This window comes from Mesoplodon densirostris, chromosome 12 (assembly GCF_025265405.1).
Source record: "Mesoplodon densirostris isolate mMesDen1 chromosome 12, mMesDen1 primary haplotype, whole genome shotgun sequence".
Classification (NCBI taxonomy): domain Eukaryota; kingdom Metazoa; phylum Chordata; class Mammalia; order Artiodactyla; family Ziphiidae; genus Mesoplodon; species Mesoplodon densirostris.
The window spans coordinates 28,754,129-28,770,742 of NC_082672.1; the positions used below are offsets into that span (position 1 = coordinate 28,754,129).

Here is a 16,614-nt window from a genome sequence, read left to right on the forward strand (position 1 = left end):
CTGAATCTGCTCTAACACAACTTAAAAGCAAACCTGGAAGGGGTCAAACTGATCTCAAGTAACTACATGGCAGAAAAACATCCAGTACTCTTTAAAGGAATACAGAAAATCTAGTACTCACGAAAGTAAACTTCATATGTATTAGTTTTCTGGGGCTGTCATATCAAATTACCACAAACATCGTGTGGCTTAAAACAACAGAAATGTATTCTTTCACTTTTCTGGAGGGCAGAATTCTGAAATCAAGTTAAGCAAGTAGGAAGCAGAGGGAAGGGGGTGGGATCCAGATGCTTCATTGGCTGCAGGCCGGCGCAAAGAAGTTCCCCGACAATTATGGAACCAGCAGAAGCCGTGTTGGAGGAGAAAGTGCTCAAGTGCATGACTTATTCAGCACAGCTTGTTGAATGACTTGGGGTCATTATGAATATTGATTTTTGGATTGCATCACAGATAACATTGCAAGGAACATCTGCTGCTGAGCCGTACAGTGGTTAATGTTCCTTCGGTACAATGGTTTCAAGAACCACTGAGAATTCTAGGGAGACAACTGTAATAATGAAAAATCTCTCAGAAGATAATGCAAAAAGGAATTCCCCTAAATGTCTTATAACAGCCTGGCAGACTCTGCTTAAACCAAGAAATAGTATCTGGCAAGCAATGCTATGAAGACCGAAAACTATGTTAAAAAAAAAAAAAAAGCTTGCCAGTGGCACTTCCACCGTGAACGATTGTGCCCAAGCAACTCGGCAAGCTTTGACAGAAGGAAGGAACTCCGTTTCAAATATGTGAATAGTGATCAAATGTGACCAAGTGGATTTTGTGGAACATTTTATTTCCCAGACCTATCATTAATTACCAACATGGGCACATGGGCACATAAACACATATTTTTAAACTTACGTCTAAAAAGAAAGATTACTGAAAGATTTCATAACCGCCCTGTCAGCTCAAGATCTGGATCATAGCACTGAGCATGTTATACCCACATGCCAGACCACCATGTGCACAGAAGGGTACATTGTAGAAGATACTTCTCAAGAGAATGGTCAAAACAGATTTTATGTGACAACACCTACCAAAATAAGGGGAAAATAGAGATGGTATTAATTCAAAACAAACCTCCGCATGGGACTGTGTCTTCCAACACTTGGGGAATAAAGCTCCCAATGGAGCTTTACTTTATCCTGAAACAGCGGGATGACAATGAAATCTAATTGGAGACAGGGAAGACGTGACTTATGCAAAATCCACTACCAAAATAAAACAAGCAGAGTTTACTGTGTGTACTGTGATGCTCAGAAGAGAGTAATGGTCTTCAAATGATGAGAACATTTTGATAAAAACACACACTGGAATACCAGCAGATTCTCATGAGCTGTGTGGATTTTGTCATGTGCCTTCAGTATGATGAGAGAATGGTCACAGCTCCACTGCCGCCAACCTGTGGTCTGTTGGCACGTGAAACACGCCGACTGCTCATTGTGAAGCTGTTTTGTGCCTAAATGTCAGTAATGGTGTGATGGTGACAAAGCAAGACTGCTTTGGGGGGTGTAGTCTCCCTCCTAAGGATGGTAGTTGTGGAGTTTGGTGACAAGGACATTATTTCTACATCAGGAGATAGCATTAGGAGAGTGTAGAACACAGTACTGTAACCCGGGAAGGACCTAAGATGGATGCAAATGAGGCATTGCCCATTTGCAATACCATAAGAGGCTGGTAACATGTGATTCACCTGACACCATCAGGTTGTGAGGCTGTATTATGTATTGGTCTGACAGGTCTGCTGTAACACAATACCATAGACAGGGTGACTTAAAAACAGAAGTTTATTTGCTCACAGTTCTGGAGGCTGGAAGTCCAAGATCAAGTATCCGGCCAGGTTGGTTCCTTGTGAGGCCTCTCTCCTTGCCATGCAGACAGTCACCTTCCCGCTGTGTCCTCAAGCGGCCTTTTTCTCTGTGCACGTATGCTCCTGGTATCTCTTCCTCTTTTTATAGGGACACCGGGATGAAGAACAGTGGGAACAAATCCCCACGCAGGTTCTCGGACTGGGTTTCAGGTGTCGGGAAAGGGGCGCAGTGGGGCCTGCAGGTGACCCAGGGGAGCTAATCTTCTCAGCACAGCCAGCTGCCCGAGGTCTGCTGTCCAAAAATGTGTCTTATCTTTCATGAGTGATTAGGATCTCCTATCCCCCCTCCCTTCCTCTCTGCTGCTTCTTTCCCATGTTTGATCCTAGGTAAAGATGGCCTATAAATGTATTTCATTTAAAAAAAAAATGAAAGAAAAAAAACACGAGTTTCAATCCTGATTCTATCACTTAGTAGTTTACTTTAGAGAAGTTACTAGATTTCTCTGTGTATCATGTTTCTCATTTGTAAAATTGAAATAAGAATTTTTGCCCTCACAGGATTGTCACAAAGGTTGAGTGAGATAACTCACATAAGCAACTAGCCAGGGACCCGGAACATGGCAGGCACTCAGAACATTTTTATTGGCTTTCCTGTTCTGTGTTAGTGCCATGCAGGAGAATACAGGAGAAGAGGTTTGGAGAAGGAAGAATGCAGGGGGAAAGTTAAAAGTTCCACTTTTACATAAGTGAGTTGGCATCAATACACTGAGAGTTACAAAAGATTTTAAAATTTTAAACAACGTCCTGCATAGCATGTTGTAAACTAGGGACTGTGCTAAGCAGTGCAATAAGAATTGTATTTTTACCACTTAAATTAAATTATCATTACTGCCCTTACATTGTATAGTGACAGCAGTTAATTCCATATTTATCCATTAAAGTCTTCTGGTTAATGTGTTAATAAAGATTTTAAATTAATTTCAAGGCACCACAAAGAGTTTTGAGAACTGTTACGGAATTCCTTGCTTCCCGTTACCCATATTCTGAGTCTGAACCTTTCAGCGTGTGTGATCTGGCTCCTACTGACTCTTGAAGCCTCAGCCTCTCCCACCTTCTATCTAGACTCTTACCTCTAATGCCAGGCTCCCACCATATTGAGCTATTTGGGATTTCTCTTCCCTGGACTCTCACACATGGGGTGCAGTCTGCCTGAGACACACTTTCCATCTCTTCGGCTGGCTATTTCCTGATTATCCTTCATTCACCTGCAAAGCCTAAGCAAGGTACCCCTTCTAGAAATTAGCCTGTTTATCACTGTATGTTCAGTCCCTAACACAGTACCAGGTACATTAGGATTTCAGTAAATACTTGTTAAGTGAATAAATCAGTACTCAGCCTAAATGCAGAGGTCTGCAATGATAATTTTCCATTACGTATGTAGTTGTATAACCTGTAAATTTTCAAATTCCATTTACATAGGAAAAAAGTAGAAGTAGTTTATTCTTTAGTGTATGTATTATGTCCTACTTTATACACTGCATCACGTCTAAAATGGGTTGAGGTCTGCTTCCTTCTTGTAACTGCTGTAAGGGATTTGTAGATTCCTGTGCAGCCATTCATTTTGAATTTGGTTTTTCAAAAGAAAAAATATATATAGTGACTACTGTAACAAAACAGAGAAAGAGGATTCTCATAGAAGGGTTTTTCCTCTTAAATTTGTATAAACTTATGAAGGTATTTTTAAAGGTAGGGGAAGATTTAGATTATTCATATAAAACACCCCAAAAATGGTATTTGTATAGAAATACATCTCAGAAAGAGGCATTAACAATAAACCCAAGTGATCACAATGAAATTATGTGAACTGGTTGTTCCATTGAATTTTTCCTTTTTGTAAAAGTGTCGACGTTCTGGAGAATTTTTTTGTTTTTTCAGATGCGTCTGCTTCGCACAGGGCATGGGACCAAAGGTAGAATGAAACAATTTTAAGAAAGGGAATGATGTGTGAACTTTTTTTTTATTTGCCTCACAAGTAATTTACTTAAAAAAAATTAACATCTGCTATTTTGAAGCTAATCTTAGTGTATTGAATGATCTTAACCATTTCTCAATCCCACAGTCTTTTATCTTGCTTCTCCTGCTGTGTTCCCACCACCCCTGATCCCATTAGCAAACCTTGAGACAGCCTCAGACTCACCAAAGTACTGCTTTGGTTTCAGCTGCTCTTCTGCAAGAGGAAGTGAATGTTGGGGGTTTTCTCTGTGGTACAGTTGTGATAAAGCTGTGGTGGTCTTATCTCTCTCTTAGGTAGTGGCCCTTTATGACTACACAGCGAATCGATCAGATGAACTAACCATCCATCGCGGAGACATTATCCGAGTGTTTTTCAAAGATAATGAAGACTGGTGGTATGGCAGCAGAGGAAAGGGACAGGAAGGTTATTTTCCAGCTAATCATGTGGCTAGTGAAAGTAAGTTTTATGCTCCCTTCCTGGTTTTCTAATATGGTATAACTGATAGTCCAAGATTTTATCATCTTCTACGCTTTAACTTGCTGTCTTGTTACTTTTGCATACATTTACCGATGCGTATTGCTCTTCATTCTCATGTTGCAAAAAAATAAAAGGGAGGGGGCACTAGTACACTCAGAAGCTATTACATTCTGAGATTGGAATATCTACTTCATGGACTTCCCATCCCAGGGGACCTGCCCATCTAGCTACCACCCTTCTTCAGCCCCTTTTCCCCGCCACCCGATGCTCACACACTGACGTCACCTCTCCTCTTGCCACAGAGACTCCTCAGTTGACAGGCACCTAAGAACCTCTAGCTCCCAACTCCCATTCTTTCTACCTTGTATCCCCAGGCCTAGCTGGTACCTGCTCAAAGAAAACTGCAATAGAGTGTTCCATTCTCAAGTAAATTAAGCCCTCATTTGTGAAAGGAAAAAGAAAGGAGGTCGAGAAGAAATTCTAAATCTGAGTTTCTGAAAGCTGTAGATTTGCTTCCAGGCCTTGAGAGGAGAAAATAGAACGAACACAGAGGGTTTGAAAATAAAAGAGTTCAAAGACTGAAGAAAGGGGAGGAGTTCTTCAGAAGAACGCTTCCCATCAGCCGTTAACTTGGTGTGTGGTAGGAAAAGCACGATGCCCAGCCGTCAGGAGAACTGACTGCCAATCCTAGCTTGACAACTAATACTGATATGCCTCCGTTTCCTCCCATGGGACGAGGGAGCTGAGCTCCATCATCTCTAAGCTTTCTTCCAGAAACACTAAAATCGTATAGTTCCAATTTAAAAATATAGTAGAGGCAGCCTTGAGAACACACTACGTTTTGAATGTTTATTGTTACGTCTTCTGTTTCTGCAAAGTAATTATTGTAAGTAGTAATTGGTTTTCAGGCTAGTCTCTGAAACCCCATTCAACCCAAACTATGGTTGAACAAAAATACGATTGGTTTCTAACCTAAGTTCTGAACTTTGAAGGGAAAAGAGATGAAGAAAAGGAGAAAGAATTTCTTCCATGAATCCTGGGTGCTGGGCCAGGCCCAGATAAAATTATTTCTCTTGGGCCACCTTCCAGGTCTGCACCCGGCCCTTCCCAGGGCTCCCTCCCCAAGAGCTCTAGATCTCACTGCAGCTCCTTCCCCAGAGTATCTGCCGCTTTCAGCAGACTCCTCCCCTCCAAAGCCCTAAGTGTCTCGAAAATTACCCACTTCTTTCTCTCTCATAACAGAATTCTTGATTTCCTCTGTGCCATGGTTTTATTCTCTGAGCAGTAAATGACTAGTAGCTCTTTTTTTTTTTATTTTTAATTTTTTAATTTTTTTAATTTTTTTATTTATTAGTTTCTGCTTTATAACAAAGTGAATCAGTCATCTGTTCCCACATCCCTTCCCTCATGCATCTCCCTCCCTCCCACCCTCCCCATCCCACCCCTCCAGGCGGTCACAAAGCACCGAGCTGATCTCCTTGTGCTCTGCGGCTGCTTCCCACTATCTATCTACCTTACGTTTGGTAGTGTATATATGTCCATGCCTCTCTTTCGCTTTGTCACCACTTACCCTTCCCCCTCCCCATATCCTCAAGTCCATTCTCAAGTAGGTCTGTGTCTTTATTCCCGTTTTACCCCTAGGTTCTTCATGACATTTTTTTTTAAATTCCGTATATATGTGTTAGCATGCGGTATTTGTCTTTCTCTTTCTGACTTACTTCACTCTGTATGACAGACTCTAGGTCTATCCACCTCATTACAAATAGCTCAGTTTCGTTTCTTTTTATGGCTGAGTAATATTCCATTGTATATATGTGCCACATCTTCCTTATCAACCATAATTCAAAAAGAGACATGTACCAAAATGTTCATTGCAGCTCTATTCACAATAACCCGGAGCTGGAAACAACCTAAGTGTCCATCATCGGATGACTAATAGCTCTTAAACTCTATCTGAGGTATAGTTTTATGTTTAAAGGAGGGTGCAGACTGGAGAAAAGTTAAGGCAGTGCAGAAGGAAGAAATTTGGGGACAGGTTAATTCCCAGTCATGTCCCGTAAACTCAGCACTTCTCACTTCCAGGTCATCTCAGATATCCAGGCTGCTTCCCTCCCCCCGCCAGTGACGGCTTCTCTCAGGACCAGCAGCTGGAGTTCTGCAGCGGTAGCTTCTGTTTTTAAATCAAGAGCTGCCTGCACAGTCTTAGTCACTCTGGAGTTTATCTGTCATTTTAACTAGATATTACAATCTGTTGTTTCTTTCAGATACAAGTGGAAACTTGACAGTATAAAAAGATTGTGTATTTCCAGGCAACATGGTGTTATGTGCTAACTTTAGAATCTAGTTAGTTTGCAGAAATTACCTCTTAGGCTTGCAAATATTGAGAGGCTGTAGATGTTTGATCCGCAGGGGATTAAAGATTCCATAAAATTTGGTTTTCTTCCATAAGAGCCAAAGTGGGACTTCTGAAGCATACTGCAGTGACCATCGTTGGTGGCTGAGTACAGAAATCAGTTCCGTGTCTCAGGCGGTGGCCATCCTTCAGTTGCCGTAACTCCTTATTGTACCCCCGAATAATTGATGGTTTCTTTTGGCATCAGTCACTGCTTGTTGAAAAAGCTTTTGCAAAAGCCAGAACAAACAAAAATTTTTCAGAAAACCTGAGAATACGATCGAATTCTCAGTTCATCAGGGTTTCTTTTCCTCTCCTTTTATCCTACTTTTTACCTGAATTTAACAAAAACTCACCTTCCCAGTTTTAACATTAGAGAAAAAATGACTGTCAGCAGCACATTCCACTCTGAAAATGGTAGGAGAAATTGTCCTTTATCTTTATCTGAAGCCAGATATGCAAAGCAAATGATCTAAGGGACTGTGTGTGTGTGTGTGTGTGTGTGTGTGTGTGTGTGTACATACTATACATACATACATACATAATCTCTATCAACTGTTCAGTTGAAAGCCATGTCCTTTAAGAGAATGACACAATAGAAGACATTGGTACCCTGTTATCACAAAGGATATTCCCTTTGTATCTTAAGCCACTGGAAAGGAAAACTTGATCAATTTCCTTAATCACATCTAACATTTCCAGTAATAGGTAAAGAAACCCAATGATAAAATCTGCCCACACACAAAGCCCATTAATGTAGCTCATAATTTTAGAATTTTGATCAGGTGTATTTTATCACTTTCTCTTAATTCAGAGTTGCCTAAGTCATTTAACCAAAACAGATTTCCTTTTTAGCCCTTTAAAATTCCCACATAACTTTTTAGATTCAACACCAGTGTAGATTAAGTAGATTATACAGATTATAATCTCATAAGAATCTTAGATCCAACACTGAGTGGATCCTGTGTCATGTATAGTCCCAGCCCTGTGCTTACTTGTTTCATACCATCTTCACAAATTATCCTTTATCCACCCCTCCGCCTGGCAAAATCCTCCCTGTTTTTCAGTCTGACACACCTACCACTTTTTCCATTAAGCATTTGCTATCCCCACATCAGAACTTGTCTTTGTTATTATCTCTCTTCAGAATAATGTCACAGTCTGTTTTATATTACAGTTAATTGTGAACATATCTGTCTCTGACCAGACTGTAAGCTCCTTGAGAGCAAAGACTGTCTTTGGTCATCTTCGCATCTCCTCCAGCGGTACCTAGCTGATGACCCTGCATATAGCAGGTTCTTGGTAAATGTGTATTAAGATAAAATAAGCATCTGCATGACCACATACATAGTAAGTGAAAATGACACTTTCTGCATTTCTGAAATCCTGCTGATCAAAACTTGCCAATCATAAGTTGTGTTCTTTGGATAAGGAATGTGTAAGACTACAAATCACCTTAACAATAAGCTCTGGGTAGCTTATTGTTACACCAAGGAAGTGTGAATATCAGTGTGTTTAGTTTTCTGTCTGCCCCCCATTGTTGTTTTGCCCCGTGGAACGGTGCTCCTCGATTTGATTGCATGAATTCTTTGTTCAATTCCAGCACTGTATCGAGAACAGCCTCCAGAGGTAAAGGAGCGATCCCCTCCTTTAACCCCTAAGGAAAAAGCCAAAATGGAAAAAGCTTTTTCAGCTCCACAAAAGGTAAATGTTTGCAAGACTATGTATTCCATGTACTTTGATTTTCACTCTCTCTGGATGAAATATTCCTTTATTTTTCATGTTTATATCCTTCATTGTTTACATTATTATTTCTTCTAATATTGACACCAACACTTTGAAATATATAAGGCAAATATTATTATAGCCATTTTCCAGGTAAGGAAACTGAGGAGGCTCAGAGAGATTAAAATAAACCCCAAGTCACAGCCCAAGTGATGGGACGAGAACCCGAAGTAGAACTTGTGACTTTAAGTGTGACGCTATTTCCACTCTCCACGTTTCTGTAACTCTGATACTGACACTGTCCTCAGCCCCACCTGAGGGGTCCACATTTATGCTAACAATGACTGGGGCTCATAGACTAAAGATGTCCTATCTTCCTGGATCATTCCTCTTGCTAGGAATTTTAAATGCTTTCAGGTTAAAATAAATACGGATCTATTATTAGCCAGAGAAATGTCATGTTTTTTCACCCTGTGCCATCAGCTCCCTCAAGGATATCAGGCAGAATTCTGATGTTGGTAGTGCTTTGGTAGTAAAGTTTATAAGCACTGTACCACCATATATATTACCTTATTTAACTTATTTTATTATGTGACATTAGCTCTTGCCTTAGACTGAATAACTTCAGTTCTTTTTGACTCCATGAACTAGCAGGTATATATATATATTTAACAAATACCATGTCGTGATAGAGTTTTTTGACAATTGAACCTGTCACGTATCATCCTGCCATTCATTCTATATTTGTTGAGTGCTTACTTCCATGCTAAGCACACTATTAGTCCTCACCGAAACAAGACTGAGTAGTCAATGCACCTGCCCTTGAGTAGCCTACAGGCTGGTAGGTGAGACTCCTACAAGCAGGTGATTCCAGCAGACTATGGTAGGAACTGTCATGAAGATCTGTGCGTGATGCTTTGGACACACACAGGAAGAAGCACTCTAAATCTTCACCGGGGAGTCCAGGAAGAGTTCCCAGAGGAGGTCAGACTTGAGCTGAGGCTTATAGGATGAAAAAGTATGTGTTAGGTAGATGATCATAGGAAAAAACATTCTAGCCAAGGGAATAACTTGAGTAAGGTGTGGTATAGGATGGTTGTGTTTGGGGACCATGGGGTCTGATGGAAAGAAGGATAAGAGAAATACAGGAGCCAGGCCTAGTGTGCTCTGCTCAGATGCTTAGACTGTAGCCTTCAGAGAGAGGGGATCCCCGGAGAAGGTAACCCGGGGAGTGACATGTACAGATTTACAGGATGAAAATACCATTCTAGTGGTAGCACGGTGGTTGAGTTAGAGGTAGCTGAGACCTGAGGCAGGGAAATTGGTTAGGAATCCATTGAAATAGAATACAAAAGCCTGAACTAGTGCAGGTGTGGAGGATAAGGGTCATAAGGTAAAACGGACAGGATTTTGTGATTGATTGGGTGCGATTAGTGAAGCTGGAATCTAGGCTTGTGCTAAGGGCCCTGACTTTATTATACAACTGCATGGATATGGTACCACAGAAATAATAAAAGAGCAAGGAAGATTTGGGGAGATAGAGACAGGGAATGGTGGGAGTAGGATGTGATGAGTTGTTTTAGATATCTTGATTTGTTAGTGGTGTCTGTAGGGCTTCCAGGTAGAAATATTCACTAGGGGGCCAGAAATTCAGGATTGGAATTTGAGAGAACATAGGGCTTCAGAATAAAATGGGAGGAGTTAACGTATCCATTGTATTATATCAGGAAAGTTGAAGCTTGTAATGAAGGAGATAGCACAGGAGAAAGAGTTCTGAGAGGAGGCGGCCAAGGACAGAATCCCAGTTGAACACTTACTGGTATTCAGTATCTAAGGGACACTCATGTGAAGGGAAGAAGATTAAGAAAGAGTAATCAAAGGGGAGGGAAAGAAGTGACCTGGAAGCCAGGGGAAAATAGAGGTTCACGGAGGGTACAGACAGGAGTGTCAGGAACAGGCAGTGAGTTAGGGTCTCGTCATGTGGACATCAGGAGGATCCTGACACCTTTGCGCTAGTGTCATGGATTCATACTAGTATGAGGAGGATCGAAGAGTAGAATGGGCCTCAGCAAGTGAACTCGTGGAAGTCATTCCCAGAGCCTCTTCACTTGAAGGGAAAAAAAAAAAAAAAAAAAAAGTCAAGCAGTGGCTGGAGGGGGACCTGGTTCCAGGAATGACTTTTTAAATATTGGAATGACATAAAATGATACCCTAAGGAGTCAAAGCCAGTAGGACAGGTTCAGGTTGAAGGTAGATAAAGAAAGCACACATGGGTCTTAGAGAAAGCAGGAGGTTTTTATTGGGAAGACAGGTTGATAGATTAGTCTTGGCTTAGAGCAGTGGTTCTCCACTGAGGGTGATTTTGTCACGCAGGAGACATTTGACAACGCCTGGAGAAATTTTTGCAAATATCTGCAAGGAGAGGGGTACTACTGGCATCTAATGGGTAGAGGTCACAGGTGTTGCTAAACATCCTAGAATGCCCAGGACAACCCCCTCAGTGAAGGATTGGATTGTCTGGCTGTGTTGAGCATAGAGCATCACCCCCCACACACACACTGAGACAGGTAAATGTGGAAGAGGATGCAGTTAAGTTGATAGCGTGGAAGTCTCGAAATTGAGGATATCTTCATGTTCTCCAAAACTGAAAGGAAGGTCCACTTCAAATATGAGGGTCATAGGAGTGAGATAGGAAGAAGAGTAGTGACTGTTAGAATACCTGTAAGGACAGCAGGAGCAGGGGCTCATGGGGGACATATAAGGAGATTCCTTAGTCGTTCTGGGAGCTGCTATTTGGATGCCATAAAAATCCAGGCGACGTCATTCTGGATTGAATGTGCAGTTGAGTTTTTCCTCAGTAGCGCTTAGCATCTAGGGCCTAGCAGTGGAGAAGGCAGATTTAGTCGGATGCATAACTGGAGCTGTTGTGGGGGGGTGATGGGGAAGAAGAGGATAAGAGGCTCAGTAACACTGGTCAGACAAGTCACTGGAGTGACACACCATGGAGGGTCACCCGGACCAGAAAGGACATGCAATTGGGAGAAGACTGGCAGACTTAGAAAGCAGGGTTCTCTGCAAGCTTGCAGCAAGCCACCCACGCCCCAGTGGCAGCAGGAAAGTGTCAAACAGGAAAGCAGTTAACAAACTGGAGCTACGGCCTGTAAAGGCAGATACAGCTAGACGGGCTTGAGCTCCTTAAGTCATACCATTAACTTAAACCTAGTTTTTTGGAGAAGGGGAGCCATGATTACCTTCCCATCTATGGAGAAGATACCGATGTACTGTGCAGATCAAGAAGGCAGGAATTCATTAAAGGACTTTGTAAGCCAACTTTTCACGATGGTGTGAACTGCTGCAATGGGGGCTCGCCTGTAATTCCAGGTTTTTCTCCCACTAGCTGAAAATAAAGTGGTTTATTTGCTTGGTTCCAAAAAAAAAAATTCTGTAAAGCCAGAAATTCTTTTGCTTATTTAATATTATGTATCAGATGTCAAGCAACCCAAAGTTATGGTCAATCCACAGAGTTGTGTATAAGAGCTGGAGTGAAATCAAAGGACGTGTTCTTAGAATTGAGCTGGTCAAGGAATTAGGACCCAGAGTATCGGGCAGGTTGTTCTCTTGAACATTAAAATTCGAGGATGGTTGCAAGAGTTGGGATGAAGAGGACACAGGTGAACCAGGAGCTGAAGTTCTTAATTCTTGCATTAGAGCAGATGTGTCAACCTTGGCTTCACACTGAAGTCACATGAGAAATTTTTAAAAATAAATAAATAAATGCCTGTCTCCACACCCACAAATTGATTTAGGTGAGTTGGCATGGGACCTTGGCATGGGTAGATTGCAGAAGCTTTCCAGGTGATTGTAATGTACAGCCAGCATTGAGAACCATTGTGTTAGTGCAACCACAAGGTCCAAAGGTAACAGCTGCAAAGATAAATAGAGGGTGTTATAGCCAATGTCAAGGCAGCCAAGGAGGAGCGCTCTTAAAGTATAATAGCCTAAAATCAGCAGCAGAGAGCTAAGAGGAGGCCAGTATTAATTCCAGCCCCCGTGGTTCACGGTTGGGTTATGTGTGAATGAACAGCTTATGCTGCAAAGAACTGAAACAAAAACAATTCTTGGTAAAACTCCAGTTTCAAATCCAGCAAGGATTCATGGTGATGGTTGCCTATAACAGTATGGGACTACAAGGGATACAGTTGAAAGAACTGGCATGAAATTTGGCTGTAGGCAAATGTCGCATGTGTATTAGTATCCATTGTTTGGAATTCACCAGATTTAAGAATTTAGGAAGATGCTAATATAAATGTAACCTAAAGACATATAATGCAATGAAAGCATTTATAACATCGGCATAGAGTCATTGTGACAGCTAACAAGATTTGTAGTCTATGTCAGGCACTGTGTGAGATGCTATGAAAGACACAACCTTTACTTGTAGAGGCTTACTGGTATTCCCAACTCTGCATCATGCTGACCTTTGAAATTAGGGTTACCTACCCCCCACCTTTGTACGTTCCTGTCCAACAGCCTTGAGCTCATTCTGCCTCAGCCAAAGGAGATACAAGGAACTCTGTCAGTGTCTTTCTGGCTGCTTCTTCCTGACACGCCTGTGTTCCTATGGATGGAAACCTCTTACCTGCTTCTAAGACTCCCCAGTTCTCACTGCCTGTGCCACTGCTCTACTTAGCAGAACTCACTGCGTCACAGTCTTAGTTTAGACTGTAATCGATTTTTTAATTCTCTGTACCTTTTCTTCTCACAGACTGATCTCCATGCTTGAAATAGACCTTTATATTCATATCCCAACAGACAATTCTTCAGATATCCAACTTGACCCTTGAGGTCTGCTTCAGGCTATCCCACTGCTGCCCAAACCCTAATTCTAACAGATCTCAAAGAACTTGTAGATATGCAAGTAAAACATTTAAAAACATAAAATAGGTGAAGCAAGGAAGTTGCAGAGGATAAGAATACATTTAGGGAAGGAAGTAGAAAAGTTCTCATGGAGAAGATGGAGCTCGAATAAGGCTTTAAGTTTTAAGATGCAAGGATTTCTTTTGTTGAAGAACATGATTTGATCTGCTTTATCTGAATCCATGTGTTAAAACAGAATCTTACATATATGTATTTAACTTTACATGTGGCATGTACCACATGTATAGTTAGACAGTGTTTTACTTCCCTGTGGGAGAAAGTGTAAAGAATGACCTACACGTACGTAAGAAGTCCCTGGGAAACGTTAATGTCATCCCAGGTAACCAAAATGCCTTGGGTACACTGAGTCATGACACAAACAGCCAGCCCTTGAGAAATGTGTAACTGGGCTTCCTTAGCACCTGGCATAGTTGTATTTCTTCAGTTTAGTTTCTTTATCAGAATATGTTATGGTTTGATTTTTATCAAGATCCTGCCTTATAAACCTACCACAAATTCTATCAGATGTTTAATTTCATGTGCAAGTTTTATTTTTATTTTCATATATAAGTTTTTTTTTTTAGAAAAGAAGGGCATGAAAAGTGATCTGTGATAAGTGACTAGAATTGGGGCGTGGGGGGGGGTCCTAAGTTCGTAGAATTATAGAATTGATGACATGGAAGGAACCTTAGAGATCAACCCTGGTGATTCTAGTCAACTCCTTCACATTGTAGATGAGGAAATCAGGGTAGATCCAGGAAGGTTATAAGGGGTTTGTTCAGAATGACCCTCCTGGTTGGAGCTCGGCCTCCATGCTCTCAGGCCGGTGCCCTTTTTCCTCTACCACCTAGTCAGCAACACAGGTAGACAGCTGTTACCTGCACAGCCAGCCACGTTTTGCTTTTTTACATCCCTGTTTTATGTTTGTTTCATTGTACCCTTTCTTCATGTGGAAGTCTTTAGAATTGTATTGTCTATACTTCTTAAGGAAAAAAAGGAAAGAAACCTCCTCAGTAGTTGATTTTTTCTTTTTTAAATTATTTCTATTCAAACTATAGAATAAGAAGTAAAATTATACCCTTTGGCAGCTGCTGAATCTTCTAAGTTCCTCCAAGTGGAACTCACCTGTTCTGTCGCTAAATGTACCAGGTACCTTCTAACATTTCGTCTGGGTCACTGAAGTGTTAGTGGGTGGTGGCAGCATTTGGCTTCTCCACTGCAAGACGAGGGGACGGGCCTTGTTCGTTACTCTCCACAGTTGGCTAGAGAATCCCCAGACAAATTAACCTGTACCACAGGGGTATAGGAGAACGTTTTCCTCAAGCTCATTCCAGAACATTTTTATCACAGTGTGCTGTAAATTTGCATCTCATACAAGGAAGAATATTGCTGCTATCAGGGAGGAAAGAAACTCAGAAGGTTTGGAAAAAAAGAAGTGCTGACAGTCTTAGTTTATTTGTGTTTGTATCATGGACCATTTCTTTTTTAGGCTCTTTATTTTTGATAGCCTAAGCATTAATCTGTAGCATTCATTTATTTGGGGAGGAAATTTGTTGTTAAAGTTCCTTGTATAAAAATTTTAATTAATTTGAGGATTTATACTATAAAAGTAATATACTTTTTTTTCCTTCATTGGAGTATAATTGCTTTACAATGGTGTGTTAGTTTCTGCTTTGTAACAAAGTGAATCAGCTATACATATACACATGTCCCCATATCTCCTCCCTCTTGCATTTCCCTCCCACCCTCCTTATCCCACCCCTCTAGGTGGTCACAAAGCACCGAGCTGATCTCCCTGTGCTATGCGGCTGCTTCCCACTAGCTATCTGTTTTACATTTGGTAGTGTATATATGTCCATGCCACTCTCTCACTTCGTCCCAACTTACCCTTCTCCCTCCCCATGTCCTCAAGTCCATTCTCTACATCTGTGTCTTTATTCCTGTCCTGCCCCTAGGTTCTTCAGAACCTTTTTTTTGATTCCATATATATGCATTAGCATACGGTATTTGTTTTTCTCTTTCTGACTTACTTCACTCTGTATGACAGTCTCTGGGTCCATCCACCTCACTACAAATCACTCAATTTCATTTCTTTTTATGGCTGAGTAATATTCCATTGTATATATGTGCCACATCTTCTTTATCCATTCATCTGTCGATGGACACTTAGGTTGCTTCCATGTCCTGACTATTGTAAATAGAGCTGCAATGAACGCTGTGGTACATGACTCTTTTTGAATTATGGTTTTCTCAGGGTATATGCCCAGGAGTGGGATTGCTGGGTCGTATGGTAGTTCTATTTTGAGTTTTTTAAGGAACCTCCATACTGTTCTCCATAGTGGCTTTATCAGTTTACATTCCCACCAACAGTGCAAGAGGGTTCCCTTTTCTCCACACCCTCTCTAGCATTTATTGTTTCTAGATTTTTTGATGATGGCCATTCTGACTGGTGTGAGGTGGTACCTCATTGTAGTTTTGATTTGCATTTCTCTAATGATTAGTGATGTTGAGCATTCTTTCATGTGTTTGTTGGCAATCTGTATATCTTCTTTGGAGGAATGTCTATTTAGGTCTTCTGCCAATTTTTGGATTGGGTTGTTTGTTTTTTTGATATTGAGCTGCATGAGCTGCTTGTAAATTTTGAAGATCAATCCTTTGTCAGTGGCTTCATTTGCAAGTATTTTCTCCCATTCTAAGGGTTGTCTTTTCATCTTGTTTATGGTGTCCTTTGCTGTGCGAAAGCTTTTAAGTTTCATTAGGTCCCATTTGTTTATTTTTGTTTTTATTTCCATTTCTCTAGGTAAAAGTAATATAGTTTTAAAAATCCAAATAATAAAGAATAGTGTAAATGAAAAATAAAACTCCTCTGTCCTGCTAATATTCATGTTTACTCTGTTTCTTGCATATCCTGTTAAAAATGTTGTCTGCATATATATACATACATGTCTATTCATGTCTGTTCTTTGTTTTGATGAAACTGTGATCATACTTAATATTTTTATTTCGCCAATATATCTTGGACAGCTTTTTTTAATCTTTTGAAGTATAGTTGACATACAATATTAGTTTCAGGTGTGCAACATAGTGATTCAGCATTTAAATACATTATGATCACCACAGTAAATCTAGTAACCATCTGTCACTATACAAAATTATTACAGTGTTATTGACTGTATTTCTTATGCTGTATATTACATCCCTGTAACTTATTTATTTCATAACTGGAAGTTTACCTCTTAA

The 16,614-nt window shown here is 40.7% G+C and overlaps 1 protein-coding gene across 5 annotated transcripts in view; it reads left to right on the plus strand.

Moving 5' to 3' along the window:
* AHI1 (Abelson helper integration site 1) overlaps nt 1-16,614 on the plus strand; it is a 211,851-nt gene that overhangs the window by 143,347 nt on the left and 51,890 nt on the right. For all 5 annotated transcript variants that reach the window (XR_009533948.1, XR_009533949.1, XM_060114693.1 and 2 more), the window contains 2 exons: nt 4,157-4,319; nt 8,336-8,436. Coding sequence is in view for 3 of the 5 variants with exons in the window: in XM_060114693.1 (XP_059970676.1) it covers nt 4,157-4,319; nt 8,336-8,436 (264 nt within the window). In the remaining 2 variants the exon portion in view is untranslated. The remainder of the gene's footprint in view (nt 1-4,156; nt 4,320-8,335; nt 8,437-16,614) is intronic.